This window comes from Nothobranchius furzeri, chromosome 17, assembly GCF_043380555.1.
Source record: "Nothobranchius furzeri strain GRZ-AD chromosome 17, NfurGRZ-RIMD1, whole genome shotgun sequence".
Lineage (NCBI taxonomy): Eukaryota > Metazoa > Chordata > Actinopteri > Cyprinodontiformes > Nothobranchiidae > Nothobranchius > Nothobranchius furzeri.
This window is the reverse complement of record NC_091757.1, coordinates 51280073-51295801: the sequence shown is the minus strand read 5'-3', so window position 1 is coordinate 51295801 and position 15729 is coordinate 51280073. Positions and strand designations below refer to the sequence as shown.

The window sequence follows — 15729 nt, the reverse complement described above, 5'->3', positions numbered from 1 at the left end:
AATAATAGTCGTGTTTGCTGAGTAATTTTTGCCCTCCTGGAACCAATCAGATGCAAGAAAGTCCTGCAGTCTGACAGCCCCAGAGGCGGGATCTTGAGTCTTTCTCTTTTTTCTCTCTCTCACCCCTCCTCCTTCTCTGCCTCCAAATGGAGAGAGGTCTTTTTCTCCACTTCTATTGAATCTCAGAGTTGGCCGTGACGCGCGGCCCAGGGGAAGACCACATAGATCTCAGCAGAATGCTGCGACCATCGCGCTTTTACGCCCGACGACTCGTGTATGGGAACCAGTTTGCGCAGCTCGCCTTTTGAGGGAAAACTCGCAGATTTTCCTGGAGGAGACTGGAGTGGAAGCGGCGGAGACCTCCGGATCGCGAAATGTTGGGATGGAAGGCGCAGACTTTGACTCGCCGTCTCCAACAGGAGTATGAAGTCCGACTTCACGGGTGTGAGTTCTCCAAGAGTGAAACCGTGTCGCCTCGGGATATCGCCACACGCTTTCGGGGGAATACTATCAAGTGGGAAACGGTAACGCAGTCCCCGCAACATCATGGCCTCGGCTGTTAATGCGCCCTCCGAACAGGAAAACAGAGACCCCGAACGGCCGAGGATAACGCGGAGGAGCAGGGGGGACTATACCCGCAGCACACCGCTGGATTTGGAGTATTTGCAGCGGCCGAGTTACTGCGATGCGGGCTTTGCTCTGGAGCAAATCTCAGAGGTGCTTCTATCTTTCACCGGAGAGCGGTTGCACGCTGTCGGTCTTGTTGCATTGACAAAAAAAAGTTGCCAAACTTTGGTCCTGATGGGTTAAAGAAAAGAAAAGTTCCAGTTTGTTTAATTTCTGCAGCTGGATTCAGATGCAAGCTTCATTTTTATGATAGGAAGCAGCCTGCAGGTTTTTTTTTTATCAGACACCAAAGCATCCCACAAGCATCACTTATGATCACAACCTGCTGATTTCCTGTTAGAAATGTAAAAGTTGGTTTGACAACTTGAGTGAGTTGGGGGGGGGGGGGGGTCCATGTGGCTGCCCTCTTCCGTTCACAAACACTCTTCAGAGTACCCCCCCTGTGATGGCTTTTCCACTCCCAATCCAGGCCGGAACACACAGACAGCTTCACGGGGAGAGGGCTTTGCGCGCGCGCGCGTGTGTTTACCACACGCACCCTTTCAGGGTCTTTATTACTTATTGTATGCAGCAGAAGCAGAGGGAGCGAAACCCTCCTCAAAAATTTCCCAAACTCCAGTTTATGTGCAACAAAAAGGCTGCTTGGATGGATTATTGACTAAAATGTTACATTTTTATAATGGAACTGCACTTCTTTAAAGATAGTTTTGCAGTTTGAACATGGCTCAGAGTCTTTTAATGCAAACAAGACTTTGATTGATTGTCATTTATTTGAAAATCCTGTTTTGTGTTTAACTAAGCTCAGAAGTTCAGGTGCAAAACCACTTTTATGCTCCTTTTTGCAGCATATTAACAACTATGCTATAGCAGTAATAAGAGTGTATATGTGCAAAGGATGAAGTGTGAGGTGCACTGATTCTGGATTGAAGGGCTGATACTAATTACCAATTGTTGCCCTGATCTCCTGGTTGATCTCACATTAACAGAATATATTCTGTTAATATCGGAATAAAGAATTATAATAAAACTTCCCATAGAATATCTGTTTTTCACAGCAGGAATTAGGTCTTATCGATCCTGAATTTGCAGACTGGGAATAATGTACATTTTGTTGTTGCTGCCTAGCAATAATGTGTTCACAGACCCCCCCCCCCCCCCCCCCAAAAAAAAATCAGATTTGTGAGTTTCAGATTAATCAGTGAAGGCAATCACAATATTGGCCACTGTTGGTACACCTCTACATAAAAAACCCATTTTTAGTAAAAATCTATTTACGACTTCTTATGTGTTTGACAGTTATCTCTTTATTTACCTAAACACATTCCAAAATCCAGCTTCTAATCTTCTTCTTGGCTTGGCTTATTCATACATTTTAGCCACTGCAGTAAAATAACTTCACAAAGGCATGACGCCATTTCTCACAAGACGAAATTGCAGTTTTCACACATTACCGACCATCTGTGCACGTTAGTGGCTTAGCCCTTTACCTGCCTCTTTGAACCACTTATGTAACCTTTCCTCCGTGCATCCTAGCCTGGTCAGATACGTTCGCCATGTTCGTGCTTTCACTGACACCTACTCTTGTCTTGTCACAGGGGAAGGCGACTGGGAGGAAAGCGCCTCTGTGGCTCAGAGCGAAGTTCCAGAGACTTTTATTCAGGCTGGGCTGTTACATACAGAGGAACTGTGGAAAGTTTTTGGTTGTAGGCCTCATGATTTTTGGAGCTTTCGCCGTGGGCTTAAAGGCAGCTAATTTGGAAACAGACGTGGAGAAACTCTGGGTGGAAGGTAAGATGCTGATTTATTGCTAACTATTTGATAAAATGCTATTTTCTTTACAGTTTGCTGGAATCGAACACATTTCAGTACTTTCGAAGCTAAACGGTCTCCCGTTGCGTGCTGGGATATATCCTGAAGGAAAGATAAAGGTTGGGGGGGATTGTTTATTGTTTAGGTTCTGGAAAGTAGCCAGAAAAAACCCTTCAAAATAAAGTTTTCCTTTCTTTTTTCTGTAGCCACTCCAACAAGCACAAACAAAATATGAAAGAGGCGACTGTATCGTCGCCTGGGAAGAAGGTTGTAATTAAACTCATAAGCAGCTCTTGGGAGTAGAGGAACTTTTTGTCAAAGCCGCCATTTTGTGAGTGTGTGTGTGTGTGTGTGTGTGTGTGTGCGTGTGAGCCTGCCCCCAGCAGTTTAAGGCTCAGAGACTGTGTGTGGTCCCGTTTTTTTGGACAGCTCTCAACTTTCCAAAAAGATTTGTTTCCGGCTGCAGGGAAATCAGCAGAGTGCGGACAGAAGCTGGTGTTAGTGAGGTGTCGGTAAACACTTCTACTTGTCATTGTTGGAGTAAAAGTTGTTTTGTTTAGAAAGAAACTTTAAAAAGGTGGAATGAGAGCGTGCATATGGGTGGTGCTTTGGGGGGTAAGGGGAAGGGGTAGAGGTTTTTTTTTCCCTTCCCTTTGATCTGCATTCCTGTACTTAAGGCGAGAGCTGGCTGTTGTTATCATGAATGGAGAAGCAGGTTTTGCCATTGAAACTATCTTTTACGCCCACATTTGTTCATGTTCATTTCCTCCCTTTTACTCTTTAACCGACAAATCTGAAATAAAGGAAAAATAACCGTCAGCATCAAAGCACAGATCGTGCACAGATGAAACACCCCACCTCCTCCCTGGGTTGGCTGTTCTCCGCTTTGCATGCTGCTGCAGGGGTCTGACAGACAGCGTGCTGCAGCTCGGGCAAAGTGGGGTCTTATGCAATTTTTTTGCGTTTCGTACCACTGTCAGGAGATCTATAGCAAAGCTGCAACATGTAGCACAAAATAATACGAGACTTTAGGAGATTCTTCACTACGAACTACTTTAAATGGTAAAATCGTAAATGGCCTGTATTTGATATAGCGCCTTCTAGAGTCCTGGAACCCCCCAAGGCGCTTTACAACACAATCAGTCATTCACCCATTCACACACACATTCAGTGCGTTTACATGCAGCCAGTAACCCTTTTAAAACCCGAATATTCACAATAACCCGGTTCCGCAGGTCCGTGTAAACACCGCCAGAAACCCGGATATGCTCATAACCGGGGTAACCCTTTTCTAACCCGAATGTTTGGTCGTGTAAACGCATATCGGGATATCCCCATCAAAGCGTGTGTTCTGCGCATGCTCTGTTCGCAAGGAATCTCAGTCTTTTGAGTAGCGAGGCGTCTTGTATGCGCCAGAACTCCGGAAGTAAACAACAAGTTGGGAGCAACATGGCGAGTCGCGGCACAGCACCACACTTTTGGAGTGACGAGGAAACTAAAGCGCAAACAAATGCGGTCGCTATCTCTTCCGAACTGGGAAACATGTTGTTTTCACGGATACCGGAACAAGAAGAACCGGAAATGACGCATATTGTGTCTGGACGTAGTCCGTACGTCCTGACGCTACCCCAACTTCCGCATTTAAATCGGGTTATGCAAGTTAGGGGTAACTCTTTCTATTTATGCTTATAAACGGGTTATTCTGATCAACTCAGAAACCCGAATACCGACCTTAACCCGATCATAACCCGGATATTGGCTGCATGTAAACGTAGTGATTCACACACTGGTGGGGATGAGCTACGATGTAGCCACAGCTGCCCTGGGGCGCACTGACAGAGGCGAGGCTGCCGAGCACTGGCGCCACCGGTCCCTCCGACCACCACCGGCAGGCAACGTGGGTTAAGTGTCTTGCCCAAGGACACAACATCAGCAACAGATTGAGCGGGGCTCGAACCTGCAACCTTCCGATTACGGGGCGAGCTCTTAACTCCTGTGCCACCGTCTTTAGTTATTGCCTAGACTGCACTATATCCGAAAACTGCGATTTTATTGGATGTCACGATGATATCAGTTGCGATTTTTCTCTTTTTTTCCCCGTTGTGTTCTTTATTTAATATCACAGGTTGGGAGATTCTAGAGAGAGTTCATCAAATTGGCCAAAAATGTTATTATGTTTATTTATTTAGCAGACATTTTTACCCTAGGCAAGTTCACTTTTTTGCGATACCGATGAAGCGAATAACCTAACATGCATGAGAAGAACACACTCCCTGCATTAACAACAGTTTTCACCATTATTCGCTAAAAATATCCATAAAAATCGGGTCTAAAATACAAGGGGGCGGGTCCAAGTCTCTGGACAACGCCATATTAGACGCAATGTTTTCTTCTACGTGAACCCGTGAGGACAAATGCTTTTTCTGATTAGTAACAAATGGTTGCAAAACTTTTGATATTCATAAACGTTGCTGTTTTACACATTTACCTCTTCGCTCGTTGCCTGTGACGAAAGGAATTTGATGCTCTTGGCATTTTGCTGGAGGTTGAACGATTTGACGAAGTACTCATTTGAAAATTGCGCCCCCAGGGATTTTTGACCCTACTGGCCATCCGTTGATAAGGTCTTACTCGAACACAAAAATACTGCTTGCTTGCAAGGATTTAGGCATGTAATGCACTCCATCACCAGGGAAAATAGTAAATATACACCGTTACGTTAAAGGGGTATTCACAGCCACATTCTTGTTGTTGTTGAACAACGGCAGCTTGGTTGGTCAAATGCAGCTATGCCAAAAAGTCAGAGCCGTGCCTCAACTGCGCTCTATGTAAATTAGAAAATTGAAAACGCGATGGAGAAATGGTTCAATCTAAGAAAAGCTGCCTGATTACGTAATAAGGAACACCTGTTTACATTTAGATGTTGCAACCCACTTTAGTGTCCGCAGTAATGCTAAATGCAGAACGACTAGGTCGAGCTACTGCTAACGCTAGCACCTCAACTGACTCCTTTCGATCCGGAGGAGCAGCGGTTCTACTCCGAGTCCCTCCCGAATGTCCAAGCTCCTCACCCTATCTCTAAGGCTGAGCCCGGCCACCCTACGGAGGAAACTCATTTCGGCCGCTTGTATCCGCGATCTCGTTCTTTCGGTCATTACCCAAAGCTCATGACCATAGGTGAGGATTGGGACGTAGATCGACCGGTAAATCGAGAGCCTGGCTTTCTGGCTCAGCTCCCTCTTCACCACGACAGATCGGCTCAGCGTCCGCATCACTGCAGACGCCGAACCAATCCGCCTGTCGATCTCCCGATCCCTCCTACCCTCACTCGTGAACAAGACCCCGAGATACTTAAACTCCTCCACTTGAGGTAGGACCTCTCCCCCGACCCGGAGTTGGCAAGCCACCCTTTTCCGGTCGAGAACCATGGTCTCAGATTTGGAGGTGCTGATCCTCATCCCAGCCGCTTCACACTCGGCCGCGAACCTACCCAGCGAGAGCTGAAGGTCAGAGCTGGATGAAGCCAGGAGATAGGCAGACATAATTCCTAAATATAAGCATGTCCTTTCTTTTAAATCAAACATATAGTACGCAGAATTAACTGATATTTTCGGCATTTGCTTCCCATATTTTCCCTGATGTTAACCCCGTAAACAGCATTACCAGACTTAACTTTCTGGTGAACCTGGCACTTGCAGTGTAGTGACCTCTGGGTGACATCTACAATACGCTCTCATACTGACTCACGGCGATAAACAGAAACCTGCTCGCTTACACAGACACTGTCAAAGAGACGGGGCTGCTGTGGTTTCCCAGGTACGTGAGGGGTTCCAGATGCTGGTGGGGAGAGATCTGTTTGTTTAGATTAGAGAGCACAGCTGAGGGATAGATTAGTTCTGCCTGGACCACGGAACACTGCGCTAGGTCGTGCTGGGGGGGGGGGGACTGCCCCAACGTCCGAGAAGAAGAAGAGGAAGAAAAGGGAGGAGAGGACAGGGCGAATGATTACGCTTCATCTGGAACTGCCCTCTACGGGTGACCCGTGGACGACCCCGCCTGGAAGCTGTGTGGCCTGTTGATGTGCGTACATTACAACCAGCCCGCGCTAGGTCCCTCAGAACCTCGTAGAATCAACTGCAGCCACTTCTGGGATCTCCCATTGGGGCCGTCCACTCGTCACCTGCTCTTTGGCTGTCCCTGAGCGACCGAGGGCTTCATCCATTAGCTGCATACCGAGGTTGTCCAGCGTGTTTATTCTCTTTTTCTTTTTTTTTGGGTCACGTGCAGCAACATTAGCGGGGATTGTCTTTTCTCACTGCGCTCACTCGACACTGTTTATAAATACTCAGACACAGGAAGTTCTGTTTATTGGACAAAGTGACAGAGAGCAATTGGGAGTGAGACGCATGCCTGCACAAAGAGGCGATTGTGGTTTTGTTCATCCTGACCTCAGAGGATGTATGGGGGGGGGGGGGGGGGGGGCTGTTGTGTTTAGCTCAACAATAGGAAAGACTTTTCCAATACCTGGACTCAGCAGAATGAGGGTGGCGTGGATTCAGGTCCACACTGCAGCAAGACCCTGTGTTTATACCCACTCGCAGGAAGTAATTAGCTCAGACAGGAAGTTGTAGTATTGCGATGTCCCGTCTTGATCTTCCTCCACACAAGTACGACTTGAACTCCTCTCAGCTTGAGTATTGCTTCAGGTACACTCTTGAGTTTGAAATTATTTGCACTAATAAATTATTTTAACCTTTAGGAAGCAGAGCCGTGAAGCTCTAGGGAACAAGAACCTCTTTACTGGCCATATGTGGAAATTCGACCCGGGCTAAAGCAAACACACGGTAAATTGTAAAGAAAATACCAACACCGCCTGCCTCTAATTAAAACAGTATCACGTAAACACGGGCCTTCCGGTACGACGGCCTCGCGCTGTGGAGCTGGGGATGACGTGGCTCCACCAATCGAAAGAGAGAACGAAGACGGGGAAAACGTTTGGATGCTCCTGGAAACAAACAGAAGGTTTTGTAGCTGAGGAGCTGCTAAGTTGTAGTTAGAAAGACAACGGTTCAAGTTGAAGTGGCAATTTAGAGCCTTGATTTATGGTCTGGACCGGGGGCACGGGGCTACCGATTGTAGTCTCAAGGCTACAGGCTGCAGAGAGGCCGCCTGGTCTCAGAGCACTTTCTTAGGGTGCATAAGTGCAGAGGCCAGGGGCCACGGGCATGGACTCCAGAGACCCCCTGAGGTCATCTCATTGAGGCCCCGCTATTTAAAACCTCACCTGATACTCACCCAGTGGTCTGGGTGCAGAGTGAAGACTCGCAGCAGAGGGGAGGGTGTGTGTTTGTGTGTGTGGTGTGTGTGTGGGGGCAGCTGGGAGAAAAGCAGCAGAATTTGCAGCTGTCACCAGGCGCTGTTTCGGTCCTGAGCATGCTTGTTTGCGTGCACGTGTAATCCAAGCGAGCCGATCTCCTGGAGCAGATGTTGCAGAGGGAGAATCCGTTTCCACTGATATCGTGACAGCATCTCCCCGTGTTTACACGTTTCCAGTGAAACAGCTCGTCCAGCAGAGGGCGGTGAATCGGAGCGGAGATTTAGCAATATTTCATGCACTTTTTTCCTCATTTCATAAGAATCTATCAAATTTATGATAAACTATTGTTTGCATCTCATCGAGGACCAGGACGAGGAACTCAGGACCTTTTCTCTTTCAAACGAGTAACTTTTTCATCTCGTTTCTGTCCGTTTGGTGTCTGGGTGTGATCAGGAACAGATTTGACCGAGCTGGTGGTTACTTTGCTGGTAATGGAAGCGAGGGAGGCTGCAGATGAACATTTTAAGTGCATACAGAAAAAGTTTAACGTCCTTTCTTGTGGATGAAAATGAGGAGGAGGGCCCAGAATGTGGCGTCTCCACTGAGAGGGTTGTGGTTTTGCATGATTGAATCATTCATCTTTTGATGTGTATGGAAGTAATGTACGCACACGCACACACGCACACACACACACACACACACACACACACACACACACACACACACACACACACACACACACACACACACACGCTGAGATGGGTCTGTGAAGGACTATATGGTTGACCGGGGCTTAGTCGAGGGACCTCTCTTTGAAATAGTATTGCTTTTTATCCCTTTTGTCTTTTTTTTTGTTGTTTTTCACCGTTGGACTTTTATTTCAGCAGCAATCAAACACACAAGCGTGCCCTCACCCGTTATTTTTTTCACCATTATCCTGAAAGTCACTATTATTTCTTTTTTAAAATCCTTTTTCACAAACACATAAAAGGCTGCACACGCTGTAGCAAACTGCACTCGCTAAAGCGCGTTTATCAGTTTGCCACGAGCAGGATCGGCGCTCTGCATAAGGAATAACATTCCAGTGTGTTGTGTTAAACTTTACGAGTTGATGAAAAGTGCAGGCTAGCTGGTGAGGGATTAAGTGTGAGGAAACGTTGCGCCTCTGGTACGGTGCACGGACTTGGTTAGCGTCTGAAACCAGCTTTGTTTATTAAAGCTCTACCTATCAGGATTTGAAATGCATCAGAGTTCTGAAACAATCTCTGTTGCGTATCTGCTCAAACGTGTGTGTGTGTGTGTGTGTGTGTGTGTGTGTGTGTGTCTGTGCTCATGAGGCGAGCGCTCTCCCATTCACAAACAACTTCCTGAGATGCCTCCAAGCTCACTGTTTACATTTTGCATTCTTTCAGGCGCTCTTATTCAAAAACCAGAGCCCCGCGAATGACCGACCACAGGAGGCTGTGGAGAGAATTACCCTTCCTCCCCCTGGCTCCCTCCTCTACCTCCTTCTCTAGCTCTTCTATCCTTCTAACCCCCTCTGCCAGAAAGGTCTCTCTCTTTACCCGAGCGTCTCTTTTCCCTCTCCTGCCTGTCTCCCCCCCTTCCCCATCTCACTCCCTCCCATCTCCTGGCTGAAGAGAGCAGCCTCAGAATGCCAGATGTATTACAGAGTGAGCCACGGCAATGTAAACACTCAGCCCTGCCATGAGAGCAGGGTGGTCTGGCCTCCCCCCTTCCCTTCCCTTCCCTGCCCTCCCTCACTCCCCCTTCCCCCTTCCTCCCTCCCTTGCAGCACTGGCTGCCAGAAGGCTGGAGAAAGTAAAGTACAAAACAGCCGAGGGGGTAGTGTGTGTGTGTGTGTGTGTGTGTGTGTGTGTGTGCGTGCGTGTGTGTGTGTGTGTGTGTGTGTGTGTGTGTGTGTGTGTGTGTGAGGGATGAGGCAGGAGTATAGTAGCGGTAGTGTTTGTGTTTTGGCTGCGTTACCTACCGTACACTGGGAGAGATTGGGGTGTGGACTGATGCTTCTCAGGCTGCAGCACGGAGGGTTTTCATGCAAACGTATCTAAAGCGTGTCTGTGTGGAATTTTTTTTAGCTCCCCTGGCTCACCACAGTTACGTACGTAGCGGTACAGTTCATTGCGATTCCTGCAGCACATCGTCATACAGTCTGGCAACGACGGCCGGTACCACTCATGAGCACGGAGGGCATTAAACCGGAGAGCGAAGCCCCGCTTTGAGTCACTATTCAACACAGTGAAGTAGTAAAAGTTTGAGGATATTTTTTCCCACCCTAATTAGTTTTTTCATTCAAGATTTTTTATCTCAATGTAAAGTTTATTCCAGTCCCTCTTGACTTCACAAATGGAGATGCACTAAATGGTCTTGCAGCAGCTGTGCTTTGTGTCATCTCGAGTCTCGTAGAAGTAGAAATGAAGAGATGGTATGAGAGACCAGAGAAGGCACATAAACCTAACCAACAGCCTGAGAATTTCTTTCTAACTGAAATATTTTCGGTGTTGTGCTTGAAGCTTGTTGCAATGCAAATTTTACACATTGTAAAAGCGTTGTTGCACTGAAAAACATTTTTAAACGGCTTTTTTTCTGATTATAATCGGTCACTCTGAGTTTTTCATGCAGGCTGAACACGAAAAGTCTCTTACACTTATCTCCTGCATTAGCTTCTGATGGAAAATAGACGGTGGAAATCTAGGATTTGAATTCCTCACAAATCTACGACACAGTGACTACGTTTACATGCAGCCAATATCCGGGTTATGATCGGGTTAAGGTCGGTATTCGGGTTTCTGCGTTGATCAGAATAACCCGTTTACAAGCATAAATAGAAAGAGTTACCCCTAACTTGCATAACCCGATTTAAATGCGGACGTTGGGGTAGCGTCAGGACGTGTGGACTACGTCCAGACGCAATATGCGTCATTTCCGGTTCTTCTTGTTCCGGTATCCGTGAAAACAACAACATGTTTCCCAGTTCGGAAGAGATAGCGACCGCGTTTGTTTGCGCTTTAGTTTCCTCGTCACTCCAAAAGTGTGGTGCTGTGCCGCGACTCGCCATGTTGCTCCCAACTTGTTGTTTACTTCCGGTGTTCTGGCGCATACAAGACGTCTCGCTACTCAAAAGACCAAGATTCCTTGCGAACAGAGCATGCGCAGAACACACGCTTTGATGGGGATATCCCGGTACGCGTTTACACGACCAAACATTCGGGTTAGAAAAGGGTTACCCCAGGTGTAGTACCCGGGTTTTTAAAAACCCGGTTATGAGCATATCCAGGTTTTTGGCGGTGTTTACAAGGACCTGCGGAACCGGGTTATTGTGAATATTTGGGTTTTAAAAGGGTTACTGGCTGCATGTAAACGCACTGGTCGTCACTCAACATTCATGGACTCATCCACCTTGACTCATGAAGGCGAGGCTGTTGTTGCTTTAACGTCCGGGAATCAGCTGAGGACGTCTCGGCTAGTTTAAGCTAACCGTTAGCATTCGCAACTTCACCACACAGCAGAAGCTCCTCCAGGTTGTGTTATTTGTGGAGATAAAACATCCACGTTGCAAGTCAGTGGTAGAGTTGCGTTGCTGTTATCCAGTTATAGACAAGACTCCAAAACCTGCCATCTGAAGCTCAGCTGTAATGTGGGCAACTCTTAGGTCAGAGAAATGGTGCACCGGCATATTTTTTCCCCCCAAGAACAACTTACAAGGCATTCATTCCTACTAGAGACCAGGGGCGGCGTTAGGCCCGGCTACTTGGGCTCAAGCCCCGAATGTTCTATGAAAAGCCCCAGATCTAAAACGTGGAAGTAACATGCAGTACCAAAGTCCAACAGAGAGGGAGCAGCTGGCAGTAGTTTGTATACAGCCTGCCTGAGCCTCCACCACTGAAGAAGCCCTTCAGCAGCCGGCTTCTTCTACAGTCTCTGCCTGAAACGCATGTGTGAAGATGGACATAAAGACATCTTAGGTGTGTTCTTGCTGAACACCCCACCATACACAAAATGTCAGTAATCAGAACATTATATCACCGAGCAAACATAATAACAGAAGAGAGAGACCGTAAACAAGAGGACAAACACATACAACACGCTTTAAAGACCTGCAGATACCCGACATGGGCAATAAACAAAGGAAAACGACAAACAAAAACAGAAAGCAAAGAACAACCCAAAAAAAGAACCAGAAACCCAGAAAGACAAGAACCAACACCAGTGATAACCCTACCATACATCAGAGGCATAACGGAAAAAATAAGAGCAACAATGAAAAAACACAACATAAACACACCAACAAAGCCATACACAACAGTTAGAAACAGACTAGTACACCCAAAAGACAAAATATCAGCTGGACAAAAATGTGGAGTCATCTACGAAATCCCATGCAAAATATGCAATAAAACATACATAGGAGAAACCGGACGCCAACTCAACACACGGACAATAGAACACAGAAAGGAGTGCGAGAAAGAGGCAAATCGTAAACACACAAGAGCAGCAAAAGAAGAAGCAGAAAGTACAATAAAAAAGTCAGCCGTAACAGATCATTGCTTAAGAGAAAACCATATAATGGACTGGGACAACACACGGATCATAACCACCGAACAACAAAAATACAAAAGATGGATCAAGGAAGCAATAGAGATAAGGAGACGTGGATGTGGGACCATGAACAGGGACGACGGAGTTTACACGCTGGACCACGCATGGGACTGCATCGTCGGAGAGGGGAGAGCGGGCAGTAGAGGGCGACAACGTCCTCTGCTGCCCGCAGATAAACGGAGAAGGAAGTGACGCGCCACCATCAGCGTCAGCCTGAAGAAGCCGGCAGCTGTCGGCGAAACTGTAGCTACAAACAGGTAAACAAAACTGTTTCTGTGTTTAAAAAAGAACGAAAGCATGGACATAAAGACGTTTTTTTAGACAAAAGGTACCGCGACAGAACCCCAGCTTTGATGGTACTGGTGTTGACTCAGGTTTGTGAGTCTTATTTGAAAATATTTGTGATTTGTAATATAAATTATGTTGACTAGTGTGTGTCGTGTGTGTGTGCGTGCGTGTGTGCACGTGCGCACGCACGTGTGCTAAGCCCCGAATCTTCTTCAGTCCTAAATCCGCCCCTGCTAGAGACCACTGTAAATGCGTTGATTAAACAAGTAAACCACTTTTGTAATAATATGCATCGATTTACCAAGTGCTAATACTGGTTTTTAGAGGTGTGGGGCAAGAATGAGGGGATATGAAATCTGGGGTTAGGCCCTTTTTCCTGTATTTGGTGTATTTTAATGGGGTTGTTGTTTGGATAGTACCAAAAATGTGATCAGAATAGACCAATGTTTTAGTGTGATCTGGCTCAAAATTCTGAATTGTTACTTCTTTTTTTTTTTTCCAGATTTAGTAAATTAAAGTATTTTCCAGAATGCAAACTCATTGTTGCTCTGTGCTAATTTACGCTCACAATAACAGCTCTTTCTTGTAAATGTTTTCCCTTTTCCACAATATTGCTAGAAAAACCACCATGTTTGCAGCATTAATAGTAGAAATGACAAATAACGATAAATAGGTGTGAAAAGTGTTTTTTTTTTTTGTCTATATGTCCCCTCGCTCTCTGTGTGTTTCTACCTCCGTGTTCTCCATTCTACAGTTAGGCGTGTATGATTTCAGGATACCTGGCTGCAATTGTGGGGTCATCTTTACAGGAAATGACAAAGAGATGGCTGCGTGAGATTGGCTGCTTGAGCTCATGTCATGGCGTGTTATGGCTGGGCAGTGAGCCAGTCACCAGCCATCTAGGGATGGAGGTGGGAGTTGGACAGCTAACTGACTTGGAAATGGCCAACATTGACAGGAGATGCAGGGTGAGGGATTCTTCGAATGACTGAACAAAATGTGTGGACATTCTACGGAGTTTGTTGACTTGTTTGGTTACATTAAACCAATGGTCTAAGTGAGTGGCCCCCAGACCATTATAATTGATGACCCCTGCATTAAACCCTCCTTGATTCATAAAGATGTCATGCGTGCAAACAGTGGCTTTTATCGGTGTTTTCCTCTCCATCCACGTCTTCTGCAGCTCTGTGAATCCAAGCTATTGAATAGAAATTTGTTTTTGGGTGTGGAGGTGGGGGGGTTGGTAGAGAAGTGAGGGGTCTGAATGAAGGCAACAACGTGGAAGAATCTGCCCATTGAGGACTGTGTGAATGTACACCTCGGGCCCAGGGGAAGCTGCATTGGGAGCCAGCCGACTGCTAAATACACCCATTTTAGGGGCTGCAGGGGCCGGACAGGTGATTAGCATAATCGGGGGCGAGGGGAGCCATACATATGATAATGCTGTAGTTGAAGGGGGTGGTGGTAAAGGTGGGGATTCAGGGTGAGGGGGGCAGCGGTTGGCAGCTGGGGGTGTCGCATTTGTGTCAGAGGGTCGGGGAGCTCCGGAGGGTGTGTGTGTGTGTGGCTGCGTGAAGAGATACTCGGCTGCAGCTTCACTCCCACTTTTATCATTTCTTTTTTTTTTTTTTGTCATATATTTTTTCTAAAAAGTCGCCCTCCCACTGTCTTGCTCTTTCTGCGCTCCCCCTGTGTGGAAATCTTTGTAAAAGCTGACAGGAGAGAAGGAGAGAGGGAGTGTGAGAGAGAGAGAGAGAGCATGAGGCTAAGGGGGGCTGATTGGGTCAGATAGGGTCTCGGCTCTCAGTAAGGCCTTTCATCACATATTTGTGGCTGTGTGCACACCTGCATTGCTGAGTGCACATTCAGACCCGGTGTGCTGCTGTGAATGCTTCTTCCACAATGCTGCTACAGCTGTTCCTTCTGCTGGTGCAACAACACAGAGGGGAGGGCAAGCAATGCTTCAAACTAGGGATGTCCCGATCAGGTTTATTTGCCCTCAAGTCCGAGTCCGAGTCATTTGATTTTGAGAATCTGCAGATACCGAGTCCCGATCCGATACTTTTGATGCATAAAAAAAAAATGAGAAAAGGAAGAAACAGTTCCAGAATGTTCCTTATTTTTAATTTAATTACCTTTTTATTTTCATTTTTAACAACAGATCACATCTGTGAGGTAGCTTGAACAATCAAGTAATAAATAACTTAAATTCTTCACTTTTGGACTTTATTGCAAATAGAAAAAGTCTAATATAAAAACAGATGGCACTTCAACTTAAAATACCTGGCAGGGGTCTATTTTGCCTCGGCCCCCAAAATGCTTAGATACGCCCCTGGGCATGGGACGGGGTTTTGAAGATGATCTGAATTGTATCAACTATATAAATACTACACGCTGATAAATTATTGCTTTATACAGGTACAATCGTATAGTGCGATCAATCTACCTACTTTTTATAATTTAAGAACTTTGTTTTGTTTTCTTGGTTTTTATTTTCCGATCTTCCTGTCCTGTCTGTCTCTGATCTTCCTGCATCTCCCAGTCCTCCAGAAAAACTCCTGCCTGCTTCCTTCTTTTTCACGTCACAAGTAACTTTTTAACTAGCAGATCAAATTGACCTATTGACCGCAAAAAAAGGCGGAGTGTGCGCCGCGCTGCCCTGCTGCGCCAGTGACGAGCGCTGCAGCGTGAGCGCGTTCACACGTCACGCTCAAACACAGACAGAACTTACCAGAGAGAAAATGAACGAACACGTATGACTGTGTGTTAATTGTATATATTTTGGGTGACGCCATTTAGAAACTTAGAAAATGTTACTGTGGCCGTGTGCAGAACGCAGCTGGAGTTCGTGAATAATCAGCGGTCTGCCTGCTGCTCTAAAGAATCCCGCTACACAGAGTCCATGTAAATAATATAATAAAGGTAGAAACTGGATCTTTTTTGTGCTCCTTCTGGGTGTGTAAGTTAAGGGCATCAGAGGAGCCTGACAACCTTTAATGAGAACCAAGTTGCTCTCCTGTAATTTGAACCCAGTACCCAACTCCGGATCGGAGTTTGGACCGGGAAGTAAA

The 15729-nt window shown here is 46.3% G+C and overlaps 1 protein-coding gene across 1 annotated transcript in view; it reads left to right on the top strand.

The window, feature by feature from the left end:
- Nucleotides 1-340: 340 nt before the first annotated feature.
- ptch1 (patched 1) overlaps nucleotides 341-15729 on the top strand; it is a 75237-nt gene continuing 59848 nt past the window's right edge. Inside the window, exons 1-2 of the mRNA XM_054731548.2 lie at nucleotides 341-717; nucleotides 2223-2415. Coding sequence (XP_054587523.2) covers nucleotides 547-717; nucleotides 2223-2415 — 364 coding nt within the window. The 5' untranslated portion in view covers nucleotides 341-546. The remainder of the gene's footprint in view (nucleotides 718-2222; nucleotides 2416-15729) is intronic.